Source organism: Guillardia theta (genome assembly GCF_000315625.1).
Source record: "Guillardia theta CCMP2712 unplaced genomic scaffold GUITHscaffold_133, whole genome shotgun sequence".
Classification (NCBI taxonomy): domain Eukaryota; class Cryptophyceae; order Pyrenomonadales; family Geminigeraceae; genus Guillardia; species Guillardia theta.
The window spans coordinates 68,336-81,953 of NW_005434541.1; the positions used below are offsets into that span (position 1 = coordinate 68,336).

Below are 13,618 nucleotides of genomic sequence, written 5' to 3' on the forward strand. Positions count from 1 at the left end.
CGTCAAAAAAAGGGAGGCCGCTGCTCCATCCTCCTTTTCTGTCTACAATACCCTTTATTCCTTCCCTCCTCCCTCCTCGCTTCCCTTCCTCGTTCTCGCCCCCCCTACACTCTCCTGTACCTTCACCTCTTCTCTCCCCTCCTCTGATCCTTTTTCTCCCCTCCTTCCTCCTCACGACTTGTGCAGTCACATGGTCTGCGGGTTTGGATCTCACTATGCGCGACTGGCCTACGAGATCGGTCACCCACCAATCCTCTTCCTCCCCTTCTCCTCATGTCTGCTCCTCCTCCTGCTGACAACTCTTCCTCCTCGCCCTTGCTCGTCGTAGCTCTACCTCCTCCCTTGCAACTCCCTCCTCCAGCTCTTCCCTCCGACCCTCTCTGTCCCTTCTCCTTCACTCTTCAGTTGCTCAATCCCCCTGAAACTCCCTTGCAGCATACAGCAGGAACGGGCAGGTCAGCCCCCCTATCGTCGTCGACATACCATGGACTTCCATGTAGCACTAGTGTAGATAGAAGAGCCGAGTGATCCAATCCCATGCTGAACATGCTACCTCCCCCTGCTCGCTCCAGCTCGATCCCATGATCCTCACAGTTCAACATCGCAACATCTCACATTCTCATCATCTGAAACGTTGACGCCGCTCACTTCCATCACGATTCATCGTTTACTTTCATCGTATCACTTGACATTTCACATCTCACTTCACACTCAGCCCAGCGTTCACAGCTGGAACTCAGTTAGCTAACCCCATTCCCCTTCCTCGAGCTTCTTAGGCATCGGTGAGGGCGGCAACGCCGGGGAGGACGAGGCCCTCGAGGAGCTCGAGCGAGGCTCCTCCACCAGTGGAGATGTGGGACATCTTGTCGGCGAGCCCGGCCTTCTCCACGGCAGCGACGGAGTCTCCTCCTCCGATGATGGTGATGGCTCCCTTGCTGGTGCACTCAGCGAGGGTCTTGGCGACGTCGTTGGTGCCCTTGGCGAACTTCTCGAACTCGAACACACCCATGGGTCCGTTCCAGATGATGGTGTTGCAGTCAGAAAGCTCCTTCTGGATCATCTTGGTGGACTCGGGGCCGTTGTCAAGACCCATCCAGCCGTCGGGGATGTCGGAAACGCTGGCGACCTTGGTGTTGGCGTCGGCGGCGAACTTGTCGGCAAGGACGACGTCGGTGGGGAGGATGAACTTGACTCCCTTCTCAGCAGCCTTCTTCTCGAGGGACTTGGCGAGCTCGAGCTTGTCCTCCTCGACGAGGGAGGAGCCGACGTTGAGGCCGCGGGCCTTGAGGAAGGTGAAGACCATGCCGCCTCCGATGACGAGCTTGTCGCACTTGCCGAGGAGAGACTCGATCACTCCGATCTTGGAGGAAACCTTGGAGCCTCCGACGATGGCAGCGAAGGGGCGCTTGGGGTTGGCAACAGCTCCATCAAGGTAGTCGAGCTCCTTCTGGAGGAGGAAGCCAGCCACGGAGGTGGGGATGAACTCGGTAACGCCGGCGGTGGAGGAGTGAGCACGGTGAGCGGTACCGAAGGCATCGTTGACGTAGATGTCGAAGGGAGCGGCGAGCTTCTTGGAGAACTCCTTGTCGTTCTTCTCCTCCTGCTTGTAGAAGCGGGTGTTCTCGAGGAGGCAGATCTGGGCAGAGGGGATCAGGAAGTGGAGGGGACGGGGAGACTCTTTCTGACCTCTCCGTCCTTGAGGGAATCGACGAGCTTGGTCACGTCGTCACCGATGCAGTCCTTTGCCATCTTCACGTCCTTGCCTGCCATGGCACCGCAGTATCAGCGACCAGCCTTTCCCACGGCATTCCTCCGCCACTTACCGAGCAACTCTCCGAGGCGGGTGGCGCAGGGGGCGAGGGAGAACTTGTCCTCGGGACCATCCTTGGGACGACCCAAGTGGGAAGAGACCTGCATGACCGTCAGATCCCTTGGAGGCCTCGGCACTGCAGCTACTCACAGCAACACGAGCACCGTTGTCGAGGAGGTACTTCAAGGTCTGGACGGAGGCCCTGATGCCTGGCAGCGGGTGAGGGGAGGGGGGACGAGGGCGCGCTGGTGATCTTACGGGTGTCGTCGGTGATCTTCTTGCCATCAAGGGGGACGTTGAGATCGCAGCGGATGAGAACCTGAGCACACGCGTGAGCCCGAGCATGGCGGGGGAGGTAGAGGCAGCAAAAGGAAAGGTGGATGGAGGGGCGGTGGAGCAGGAAGAGGGGTGGAGAGTAGGATTGGAAGGGAGATGTCACCTTCTTTCCCTTGAGGTCCGCACCCTTGAGGTCGCCAACGGACTTCTTCTTAGCAGCAGCCATGACGACCTTGGAGAGGGGAGCCATGCGAGCAGGGCGGGCCACAGGCTGGGAGCTCCTCAAGCGGGGGGTGAAGGAGGAGGCGGCGACAGCGGGGGCAGTCTGGTGCAGAACTTGTCAGTTTCTGTGCAGAATAGGATGATTTGGATCAGGAAGGACATTTAAGAAAGAAATAACAAGGCCGACTAATATGCACAAAGAAACCAAGTCTGACATGCACAGCAACATCTCTTCTACACCGCGGAAAGTAGCCACCTTTGAGCAGCCAAGACAAGAACAATCTTGAACTTGCAGCACAACAGACAACACCAGCGGGAGTATCGGAGAGGATGAAGATTCACCTGCTGTCTGATCCCGAAGGAGGAGGGGACAGGGACGTAGGCAGAGGCAGCAGCAGCGCCACAGAGGAGGAGAGCCTTGCGCATGGCAGCAGACGTGGTGGATCCTTGGCAGGCGGTGGCTTATAAGGGCCGCGATCCTGGAACCGGTGGTCCTTTCCCTTAGGGAACATCCTGGGAAATGGACGGGTAGTGTTGTCAAGGGGTGGGTCTTTGTAGAGAAAAGAGGGGGTATTCCTCAATTGTGATCGAAGAGGGTGGGGGGTGTAAGTTGAGGGTCAAACAGGTGGGTCCTAGCAGTCGAAATATAGGGTGGGGTACTTTGTCATGATCGACGGGTTCTAGAAGGGGCATAACCATGAAACTGTGGGGTGGGGTCATACCAGGAGAATTGGAGGGTACTCTGTTTGATAAGGGGGGGTCCTAATGGGACACACGATGATCTGAAGGTGTTCTGTGTGACCCACCTCTCCATTATGCAGAAATCCCGTGAGGAAAAGGGGGTGGAGGGTGGGTCTAGGTGACTGATGCTTCCTCCACCCACTCAATTCCTGGCTTAAAAGGGGGTAGGGTACTGGCAGGACTGATTTCTTCAAGTTCCGCCGTTGGACTCCTCCTACACGAGAAGGAACAGCACTACCCCTTGTTCCGTACTGATTTGATGGGGTAGTAGATGGTCCGTTCAACTGTTCGTGCACGGCTCGGCCAGGTATAAGGAGACGAAAGGCACGCAGGCTGGCAGGCTGGCCAGCTTGCCAAGTTGGGGCTACAAGTCACTGAATCCGGGACTCGGGAGTCCGAGCCGGACTGGGGCCGGGGCCCGGGCCCGGGCCGCCGCCGGGGCGGCCGGGGCCCAGGGAGTCACCGCGGGGGCCAGACTGAACCCGGTGACCGTTAGGTGACGGTGGCAGCCGCTGCCAGGCGGCCCGGTACGGTCAGGCCGCCGGGCCGTCACGCCACGGTGGGTGATAGTACTATGGCCGGGCACCGTACGGTCTCCGGGCGGCCCGGTCCGCGCCCCGGGCCGGGCCCCCGGGGGCGCCCGCCCAGCGGCGGGGGCCGGCCATGATCAGAATAGTGATCGGATCAGGCAGCAACTTGACCGTTGCCTTGAACATCCAACCGTGAACGGACTGAGTTGGTGACCGGCCCGGCGGGCGCCCGCGCCCCCGGATCCGAGTCATCGGATCGCCCTGACTTGCAGGCTCTGCCACAACGGTACTACTATGATGCTTCGGAAGCCTTGAAGCAGGCTGCGCGGCAACGGAGTCAAGTTGAGAGTCCAAACACCTCAAGCCTCACGGTGGCCACGGTCTCAATGTGCGGTCCCTCCGGCGATCGGACCGCACGGACCACACATTGAAACTTGAAACAATGGAAGGAAAACTTGACTGAAATTTACAGAGCCGTCACGGTACAACTTGACATCTTATCGCTGACGGAAATGGTTCAGAAGCGCCCAGCCTCATGTCACGATTGGGTTCTGGATAACGATGAGAATGTATTCCTTATCTGCAACCACAGCCGCATCAGTGAAGGAAGTAGCAGCTTCTCCAGCAGCCTCTCCACCTGGCGCTATGATGATCTCATGCTTGTTTGACCTCAGTCGCAGGAAGGTCACGTCGTTTTGCGGGTCGAGCTCTCGGATCGACGAGCGCGCCTTGTTGGCAAGCAGGCTGAGGAGCCCAGCATAGTGCACCGCCTCTCCTTTCTCCATCCTGCTCACATCAGACAAAGCCTGGGGTTATCAATCTATGACACAATATCCTCCTATCTCCTCCTACTCCCCAGCAGGAGCAGGAGCAGGAGCAGGAGCAGGAGCAGGAGCAGGAGCAGGAGCAGGAGCAGGAGCAGGAGCAGGAGCAGGAGCAGGAGCAGGAGCAGGAGCAGGAGCAGGAGCAGGAACGAGCACTTCATATGCATAGTCACCATTGTCATCAGCAGCCATGAAACAACCAAAATCACTGATCAATGATCACTGAGCAGGAACATCGTTGTCGGCAGGGGAGAATGCATGACTCTCACGAGGTTCGGATGGGAATGCCGTCAGCATTGATGATCAAGAACCCGACGAATCCGGGGTACTCAGAAAGCTTCTTCACCGTCTCGTCTACTTCTGTCTGCAAAGAGGATGTCAGCAGCCCGTCTTCATCGTCAACATCCTTGTCGTATTCCCGTTCTCGTAGTTTGATCCCCTTCATCCCCTCCTTCTCGGACCACTTCGTCCTCCTTCTCTTGATCATCTTTCCTAACTTTCCTCTTCATAGGGGCTCTTCAGTGAAGCTACAGAAAAAGAGCTCCTGCTCCTGCTCCTGAAGTCTCCTCAGTGCTGCTTCTCCTGCCCCTGCTTCTCCTGCCCCTGCTCCTTCTCCTACCCTGCTCCACCACCATTACGCCCCCCCTCGCCTCTACTGACTCTCGAGAGTATTGAACTTTCGGACCGTGGGATGCTCTTACATATGCACTGACTTTGTGTCCGATAGGGACGGACAGCTCCTTTCTTATTTCGGAACTTCAGCATCCCTTCTCCTCTGTCCTGTCTCCTTCCTCCTTCCTCCTTCCTCCTTCCTCCTTCCTCCTTCCCCCTTCCTCCTGCCCCTGCCCCCTGCACCGTGACGGCGGGCTCTGCTTGCCCTCCTCACCTCCTCCTCCTCCTCCCCCCTCCCTCGCTGAACGCTGCCGCGAGCTCTAACTAACTTACCGCCTGCGCCGCCATTCCAGTTGACCCGAGAGATTTTGACCGGGCGGTTCAACTGACGAGGATGCGAAGGCAGAAAGACATTGATAACAAACACCATTAGCTCCACAAATCACTGCCTTTCAGCCTTGCGGGACAGCCTTTAACCCACACCTAGTCACTCGCCTAAGTTGAAATTGCTGTCCTTTCATATGTCGTGCTTGGCAGGATCAGCATGAGGCCGGTCGGGAAGGTTGTCGGGGTAGGACAAGGTGAGGGAGGAGGAGGAGGAGGAGGAGGAGGAGGAGAAGGAGGAGGAGGAGGAGGAAGGGGAAGAGGACGAGGACGAGGAGGAAGACGAGGACGAGGACGAGGAGGACGAGGACGAGGACGAGGAGGAGGACGAGGACGAGGAGGAAGAAGAAGATGACGAGGAGGAGGTAGAGGAGGAGGTGGTGGAGGAGGAGAAGATAGAGGAGAAGATAGAGGAGAAGATAGGCAGAGGAGGAGGCAGAGGAGGCAGGAAGAATAGAGCGGGGTAGAGGGAGACAGCGATACCCGCTTTCTCTTTGTATTAGTCATCAGAACACCCTGACATATCATACCAGATGTCGAAACAGCTCAACCAGATCCGGCAGCAAACGGTACTCCCGCCCTCACTTGTTGCTGTTGTCCTGATTAAAATATGATCCTTGACTCTACAGCAGCAGACGATGAGCAGCTTGTGTTCACCAAAACAGCGCAAGAAATCTTTGAGGACCTCTGTTGTGACTGGCCACAGATAGCATGCGATGAAGCGATGCTTTTGATGGATAGTCTGACAGAGCTGAATGGATCGGGGCAGGTGCGATTACACATGGTGCTGTGTTTGCCGTCTCCACTTCATCTATCCAACTTCTTCTCCCTATCCTGTTCTCTTCACCATCCTCCTCCCTACCTCCTCCCTCCCCTTCCCCTTCCCCTTCTTCCTCCTCCTCCTCCTCCTCCTCCTCCCGTCCCTCAACTGAAGTCTCCGCAGCTGCGCTTTCAGAGGCAGCCTTGGTTCAGACTCTGCGAGAAACTTCTCAAGAGTCTGGTCTTCCTCCACAACTCCGGCCTGTCAGGGTCTGCTGCAGACAGGATGCTGAAGGGACGACCGGTGCTCGCTCCCTCTTCCTCCCTCATCATCGTCAACATCTTGCTGCCCCTAGAGCTCATTTGCGGGTCCAGCATGGAGGAGGGGAGCAGGTGGCTACAGGAGATCCACTCGGATGTGCGGCATGAGGATCTTGGAGGTTTCTTGGAGGAACAGAAGCAGGCAAGGGAGCAGGAGGAGGGGGAGAAGGAGAAAGGGGAGGAGAAGGAAAAGCAGGATGGGCAGCAGGATGGGCAGGAGGAGGAGAAGTTGGCGACGGAGGAAGACGATGACGATTTCGAGTTTGAGCCTATGGAAGGCAACGCGGATGAAAGCCTGAGCAAGCTGATGGAAGAGAAGTGCGGTCAAAAAGAGAAGAAGGAAACAAGCTGGGAGGAGGTGTTCTCCAAAATCGTCAAGGTGAGGGGTTGACAATTGTTTTGAGGAGAATGATGATGGTGGAGATGATGATAACAATCACAAAGATGATAATCATGGTGATGATGGTAGCAAAGAAATGAGATGACAATCATGACAGGTTGTCAAGGTTGTAACTTACGCAAGAATCGCGGATGGCTGGAGGGACTTTCAAGTGGACGAAGTTCTCATCCGAACTTTACGATCCCTCGTCTCCCATCCCGCGGGAAAGCTTGGCTATCCCCTCGTCCTCCACATCTTCTTCCTCATCCGCTCTCGGCTCCTCGACAAGCTTGACGCCTCCTCCTCCCTCCTCTCCTCTTTCCTCTCCCTCATCGACCCCAATGACCGCTCGGAGGAGTCTTCATCCTCCCTCCTCCGCTGTCTCGCCCTCCACGTCTGCGCCGCTGCATCTTGCGTAAGAGGAGGAGGAGGCTCGTCCGGTGCTCTGACAGAGGCGCAGGGGCAGCAGCAACAGGGAAGGAGAAGTTTCTTCCCTTGCAGCGAGGAGGAGGGGCGGCGAGCGCGGAGTGTCTGGGCGGATGAGGAAGTGAGCGAGCGAGTCTGCAGGCTGCTTGCTGTTCGCCTGCTGGCGCTGCCGGCGGGAGGAGGAAAGGAAGCTGTGTGAGTGAAGGAGGCAGGAGGCAGGAGGCAGGAGGCAGGAGGCAGGAGGCAGGCAGGCAGGCAGGCAGGCAGGCAGGCAGGCAGGCAGGCAGGCAGCAGGCAGATGGCGGGTTCATGTTCAAGGAATGGGGAGAGCGACTCAGCTTGTAATGGAGGGCTGAAGTAGGTAGGGAGATCCTTTTGAACGAGCGAGTGCGGAAGAGGATTGAGACATGAGAGGCGGGTCAGCGAGGGAGGAGGAGGGGAGCTGGCGTAACAATGGCAGCAGGAGCGAGGCGCTGCCGGAGCCCGTGGAGGAGGAGGAGATCTTGACCTGCCGCGTCCTCTCCTCCTTCGCTCTCGGCGCCTCCAGTCATCTGCTCGACACCCTCCTCCTCAAGACCGGAGGAATCCGATCCCTCGCTCACAGACTGACCTGCCAGACAAGTCCTGGTGCTGCCCCCTCCCTGCCTCCTGCCCCCTGCCTCCTGCCCCCTGCCTCCTGCCTCCTGCCTCCTGCCCCCTGCCCCCCTGACTCCTGCTCTTGTTGCTGCTTCTCCTTCCCTTTGCGTCTCGTCTCGTTCTGCTCTCTTTTTCCCTTTCCTGTTATCCCTCCTCCTCACTCAACGTTTCTCCGCCCTTGAGCCTCCTGTCTCCCCCCCCTCCCTCTCTCCCTCTCCCTCCGCCTCCGCCACTCCCTCGATCTGCTTCCTCTTCCTCCTCTGCCCTCTCTTGTTTTCCTCTGGCTCTCTTCGCTCTCTCTCACTGACCCCCTCCTCCCCTTTCATTGCTTCCTCCCTTATCGTCTCCTCCCTTGTCGTCTCCTCCCTTGTCGTCTCTTCGCTGATCGCCTCCTCCAGAGGCCCATGCTCGCAAGGTCGGCACTCTCGTCCTCCTCTCCGGCTGCTCGCACGAGATTTTCAGCTTCGTCCGCCGCCTTCCTTCCTTCACCCAACAGCTCGGCTCTCCGTTTCACGAGCTCATGCGCTTTTTTGCCCTCCTTCATCAACCGGACTCCTCCTCCTCCTCCTCCTCCTCCTCCTCCTCCTCCTCCTCCTCCTCCCCCGACTCAGCAGAGGTTCCTCCTCGTCTCCTACTGCGTCTTCTGACCTCTCTCCGCAGAAAGTCTGTGAGGATCTGATCCTGATTCTTGAGAGCTGGAGCTGCGAATATGAAGGATCTTCTCTGCTGAAGGAGCAGGAGCAAGAGCAAGAGCAGGAGCAGGAGCAGGAGCAGGAGCAGGAGCAGGAGAAGAAGGATGAGCAGGAGCAGGAGAAGAAGGAGGAACAGGAGAAGCAGGAGAGTGCAGGGCTCCTCCTCCTGCAGGTCCTCAGCATTCTTCTCAGCTGCCAGAACAGCAGGAACCTTCGGACGAGGATAACCAAGAGATTTCCCCTCCTCCTCTCGAGGATGCGCGAACTTCAGGCCAAGGTCACTGTCGACAAAGCCTCCTCCTCCTGGAGAACTCCTGGCCCGTTCACTCCCCACTCTCCATTCCTCTTCCTCTGCTCTTCTTTTCTTTCCCTCGTTCCTTTTTCTTTCCACATCTCTCTTCTCCTCTCCTCCCACTCCTCCTCCCCTTGTCTCCTTCCTCCTCCTCCTCTTGTCTCGTTCCACCTCCTTCCCTCCCCCCCTCTTCGTCCTGCTGAAAATCCACAGGTCCAAAAGGCGATTGCCGAGCTGCAGTCGGAGATTCTGCGGGTGAGGGGAAGGGGAGAGGGAGTTCAACATGTCGTGATCCTGATCAAGGTGGAGCAGCAGGGAACCAGTGAGCTTCAGGTCGAACAGGTCGAGGAGGTCGAGGAGGTCGGGGAGGTCGAGGAGGTCGAGGAGGTCGAGGACCGACAGAGGAAGCGGAGGATGCAAGCCTTGCGGAGGAGAAAGGATGTGAGAGCGGCAGCGGAAGGGAGGGGGATGGGGGATGACGTACATCGCAGGCCCTCCTCGGCTCCAGCCTGCTGCTCAAGAACGTGCTGCTCGACCCTCACTCGCGCAAGGCGGACTGAAGGAAGAGTTTGTGAGTACAGGAAGTACACTGGACTCTCTGTTCCGCCCTCAGCCAAGGTGGTGTGTGGGGTGTATGGAACGAGGAGGAGGAGTGGATGGTGAATAGGGGGAGGAAGAGAGGAGAAACGACCAACTGGACAACTTGTTGTAAGAACTCGCCAGGAGTCAGATGAAGTTCATTCGCATGATGGGAGAGGTCGCGATGGCCAGGGTGCGGAGGAGGAGAAGGAGGAGGAGGTGAAGGAGGAGGTGAAGGGGATGGCAAGGATTCAAGTATGTTGTTCTTTCATTCAGATCACATGCTCATCAGCTACCTCACTTGGGTCCCTGCTCGAAGCGGGGGAGACCGTCCTCGGGGAGAACAGGGATCGCCTTCTCGCTCGTCCAGATGTGGAACTGAGCAGCAGGAGGCTTGTCCATCAGGCCGCACGGGAGCACGTAGAACTCTCCGGCGTTGCCGTACACGTACGTTCCGCAGTCCTTGCAGAAGTGACGCGGCATCTGCTTAGCAGCGAAGCTGCCGGTGCTCTCGCCGTTGACGATCTTGACGTTGTCCTTGGGGAAGCCAGAGCCGTGGAAGTAGGGGGCAGCGCAAGTCTTCCTGCACTCGACGCAGTGGCAGTAGGCGACGAACATGGGGTTGCCGCTGTACTCAACCTGGAGGACGAGGATGAGAAACAAGTACAAGGAGGACGAGGATGAGAAACAAGTGCAAGGAGGACGAGGATGAGAAAGAAGTACAAGGAGGACGAGGATGAGAAAGAAGTACAAGGGAGGACAAGTCAAGGTTCTCACCTTCACCTTTCCGCAGATGCAACTGTAGGAGGACATTGCTGCAGAACACAGCAGATCAGTATGCTGCGACATGCAAGGAGAAATGCCGATAGGGATTTGACAACTGCTCGCAAAGACAGTGGGGATATGATGGCCAGTGCGAACCTTTAGCCAGTGAAGAAGAACTGACAGGGACCACAAACAGGAGAAAGAGGAGAAAGCTAGCTTTGAGGATGGCAGACATCATCTTGGACACAAGCCGATTCCTTCTTTCTACACACTAAAATCAACAGCAGAAGAAATAGAGAATTCAGCAGTTATATGGCATTCGAACCATCAGAATCACCATCTTTCCTACATCTAGTCACAGTATCTAAATCCTTTAACTTTGCAGAGCACCTTTCTTCCTTCCGTTTCCGCATCCTCCTCCTCTTTTTGCTCACGATCTCTCCGACGTGCGGACCTCAGTCTCTCTCCTCTTCTCTCTCTCTCCACTCTTCTCTTCGTCTCTCTCCCCTCTTCTCGCTCTTCTCTACTCCTTCTTCCTCCCGTCCTCTCCTCCTCTCCCTCTCCCTCTTTTCCCCTCTCCCCCTCTCTCCCTCTCTCCCTCTCCCTCTCCCTGCTCCCCTCCCTCTTCTTGAAGTGCCCCAGCCCTTTAAAACCATTTAAAAGCCACTAAAATGAGTTTTAATTAGCCACACTCAAGGGTTACCAGTCACCACCGGTACTTTTCTCTGCTAGTACTGGGGTGTGATTCCTTAGGCTGGGGTAGGTGGTTCACTTGCACCACGGGTAGGGTGGTACACTCACAAATGACAGGGTACTTTTAACAGTATTTTGCCGTTCCGAGATGGGGGTAGGGTAAATTGTGAGGGTGGGGTACTACAGGGGAATAGGGGTAGTTGGTAATGTTTGATGGGGGTGTGATCCAGCAGGGTGGTAAAATTGATAGGGTAGGGTGAATCTAGAGAGGGTAGCAGTGGGGTCAGTAACGGTTTGGTGGGTGGGGTAATGCTCAAGGTGGGGACCGCCTTTTAAAGCGATAGAAGGGATGTTCCAAGTAAAACGGTATATCATAGGGGGTAGGGGTATGATCATCAGGTGGGTAGCGGTAATCATCTAGGTGGGTAGGGGTAGACATCATCGGGGTACATGTCAAAACAGGTGGGTCGTCTTCAAAATGGATGCATGACTCTTAAAGGGTGGGTAGTAAAGATAGGATTGGGGAAATGGGGGGTTATCAATGACAATTAGAGGGGTGGGGGTAATTTATTGTACCTTATTGACCACCAAAACTGCATTGTTTGTAAGGGGTGTACCAAAATAGAAAGGGGTGGGGGTAGTTTAATAGGGGGTAGTGCTCAGGACGGTGCTCATCAGTGCCACCTTGGTTGCATGTTGCCACATCCCCCCACCCCTGACCCCCTGAAGTACCTGACCCCTACCCGCTCAATCTCAAATGTACTTCAGGTACCCTACTTTGTTATGAGCAAATGTACCCCCACCCTCTCTTTTTCCATTCCTTAATTGGGGAAGCACCCCATAATTTTGTCCACAACGACATACCCACCACTCTGGTGTGTAATCATTAATCATGTACCCCTCCCATAGCCTTGAAGGACCCCATGACTCGGACGGTATCGCCTCAAGTTCAAGACCTGTTAAAGTCACGCCTCTCTGTGACTCTGCCCCACTGCGCCGGGCGAGTAAAGCCGCTGAGCCGCGGCTGCCGCCTGAGCCGCCGCTGACTCGAACCGGCGCCGACTCCGGCCCGGCGGTCCGGAGCCCGGCCCTCCCGGCCCGCCGGGCAGAGTCACGGCGGGGCTCAGCTGCGAGCCTCTGTCACGTCCCCAACGGTGAACCGTCACCCGGCCGCAGCGTCACTACTAATAACTGACTCAGGCCGCCCGGCCGCTTTCACGGCTCGGAGTACCGTAGGCTCATTACTCAAGTTAAGTTAAAAATCACTGAGTACGCTACTACGGCCGCCGGTACTGGACCGGCGTTGCGCCGGGCCGGACCGCCGGCCCCGCAACTTGATTTGAAGCCCGGCGCCGAGCCTCCCAGGCCCGGCCTGTCCGGGCCCCGGCGCTGCCGGACGCCACCGCGCGACCGGGCCGTCCGGTACGATCTCATCCGCCCTTTAGGCTTTACTTGAAAGTACTGCCAGACTGATCCGCCGATCCGGCCATTCAGGGGGCTGTGAGGCATCCGAGTTTTACGGCTATTTTCTTTGTTTTGATTTTTTTGGTTTTTTTGGTGTCTGCAAAAGGGACTGGGTGATCCGGAACCAGGAGCAGGAGCAGGAGCAGGAGCAGGAGCAGGAGCAGGAGCAGGAGCAGGAGCAGGAGCAGGAGCGGGAGCAGGAGCAAGTGCAGGAGCAGGAGCAGGAGCAGGAGCAGGGGCAGGAGCAGGAGCAGGAGCGGGAGCAGGGGCAGAGAAAGAACGAGAACTCGATGTAACCTCGCGATGGGCCGGGGAGAATCGTCTGAGATTGCGTTGGACCTTGACGCTTGGGGGAGTGCGAGGAGGGCGAGACCAGCATCTCTCGTGCAGTTGGACCTGTATGCACTCGATCAAGACGATGTAGAGGAAGATGATGGAGAGGAGGAAGCGGAGGAGGAGGGAGAGAGGGGGGAGCGAGAAGACGGAGACATGGACGATGAAGCCGATCTTGAGAGTTGGGATCCAACTGAGGACCAGCTTGTGGTGGATTTCAAGGTCTTGCCGATGCTGCCTGCGGCATGAGACGTGAGCACTCTTGACGCAGGCGTACGCGATCGGAGACAACGAGGGCGGCGAGCTCGGAGTCGGAAGAGCAGGGGGAGGAGAAGCAGCTACGAAGATGGTGGGGGGTTCCTCGTCTCGTTCCACTCGATCTCATCCTCACACTGCCCCAGCAAGTCATGACGTCCAGCTCCCTCTACGGAGGGTCCCCACTAGCTCAGAGCAACCAGCAGCTTCCACGTTCGACTTCCCCTCGCCCCTCGTCCCCTCCCGTGCTGACCCTCGCACAGGAGTAGCAGCATGCGGCGACGCGTTCTCCGTCTTCCAGGTGCGGGTCACCCCATCTGGACCCGAGCTGAGCTTGGCCACCAGTCGCTTGCTGGCGAGCTGTTCTCAGTCGGGCTGGCTAACGGCGGGAGGCTCGGGCTGGGCCACCTGGAGGTACATGCTCTCGGAAAGTCTAGTACTCCTCATAGCTCTGAAGGACAAGGTCCATCCCACGCCGGTGCCCCTCCCTAGAGTGAAGGTATGTCGACCCTGTCCCCCCCCCCCCTCCCTCTTCCGTGGACTGATGGGAGGATCAGGTCTCTAGAATGGCGTGCGGCGCCAGGCATTGCGTGCTGGTAGGAAGAGACCACAGCGTGTGGGGATG

At 57.3% G+C, this 13,618-nt stretch overlaps 5 protein-coding genes across 5 annotated transcripts; 2 read left to right on the top strand and 3 right to left on the bottom strand.

Annotated features, from left to right (window-relative positions):
• Positions 1 to 772: 772 nt before the first annotated feature.
• Positions 773 to 2,312, bottom strand: GUITHDRAFT_80135 (hypothetical protein; the record flags this gene model as incomplete). The annotated part of the gene is made up of 6 exons (XM_005821994.1): positions 773 to 1,636; positions 1,687 to 1,763; positions 1,824 to 1,911; positions 1,961 to 2,019; positions 2,069 to 2,129; positions 2,250 to 2,312. The coding sequence occupies 6 exons, from the start codon at positions 2,310 to 2,312 to the stop codon at positions 773 to 775; spliced, it is 1,212 nt and encodes a 403-aa protein (XP_005822051.1).
• Positions 2,313 to 4,112: 1,800 nt separating this feature from the next.
• GUITHDRAFT_80129 (hypothetical protein) lies at positions 4,113 to 4,848 on the bottom strand (the record flags this gene model as incomplete). Its single annotated transcript, XM_005821995.1, has 3 exons — positions 4,113 to 4,159; positions 4,217 to 4,365; positions 4,673 to 4,848. 3 exons carry the CDS (start codon positions 4,846 to 4,848, stop codon positions 4,113 to 4,115), a joined length of 372 nt encoding a protein of 123 aa, XP_005822052.1.
• Positions 4,849 to 5,932: 1,084 nt separating this feature from the next.
• On the top strand, positions 5,933 to 9,464 carry GUITHDRAFT_146757 (hypothetical protein; the record flags this gene model as incomplete). Its single annotated transcript, XM_005821996.1, has 10 exons — positions 5,933 to 5,968; positions 6,106 to 6,168; positions 6,343 to 6,858; positions 7,319 to 7,479; positions 7,748 to 7,911; positions 8,319 to 8,536; positions 8,581 to 8,889; positions 9,118 to 9,159; positions 9,208 to 9,345; positions 9,396 to 9,464. The coding sequence occupies 10 exons, from the start codon at positions 5,933 to 5,935 to the stop codon at positions 9,462 to 9,464; spliced, it is 1,716 nt and encodes a 571-aa protein (XP_005822053.1).
• Positions 9,465 to 9,780: 316 nt separating this feature from the next.
• On the bottom strand, positions 9,781 to 10,296 carry GUITHDRAFT_118730 (hypothetical protein; the record flags this gene model as incomplete). Its single annotated transcript, XM_005821997.1, has 2 exons — positions 9,781 to 10,122; positions 10,261 to 10,296. The coding sequence occupies 2 exons, from the start codon at positions 10,294 to 10,296 to the stop codon at positions 9,781 to 9,783; spliced, it is 378 nt and encodes a 125-aa protein (XP_005822054.1).
• Positions 10,297 to 12,708: 2,412 nt separating this feature from the next.
• Positions 12,709 to 13,485, top strand: GUITHDRAFT_118731 (hypothetical protein; the record flags this gene model as incomplete). Its single annotated transcript, XM_005821998.1, has 5 exons — positions 12,709 to 12,960; positions 13,010 to 13,087; positions 13,140 to 13,206; positions 13,257 to 13,294; positions 13,339 to 13,485. The coding sequence occupies 5 exons, from the start codon at positions 12,709 to 12,711 to the stop codon at positions 13,483 to 13,485; spliced, it is 582 nt and encodes a 193-aa protein (XP_005822055.1).
• Between the last annotated feature and the right edge of the window lie 133 nt (positions 13,486 to 13,618).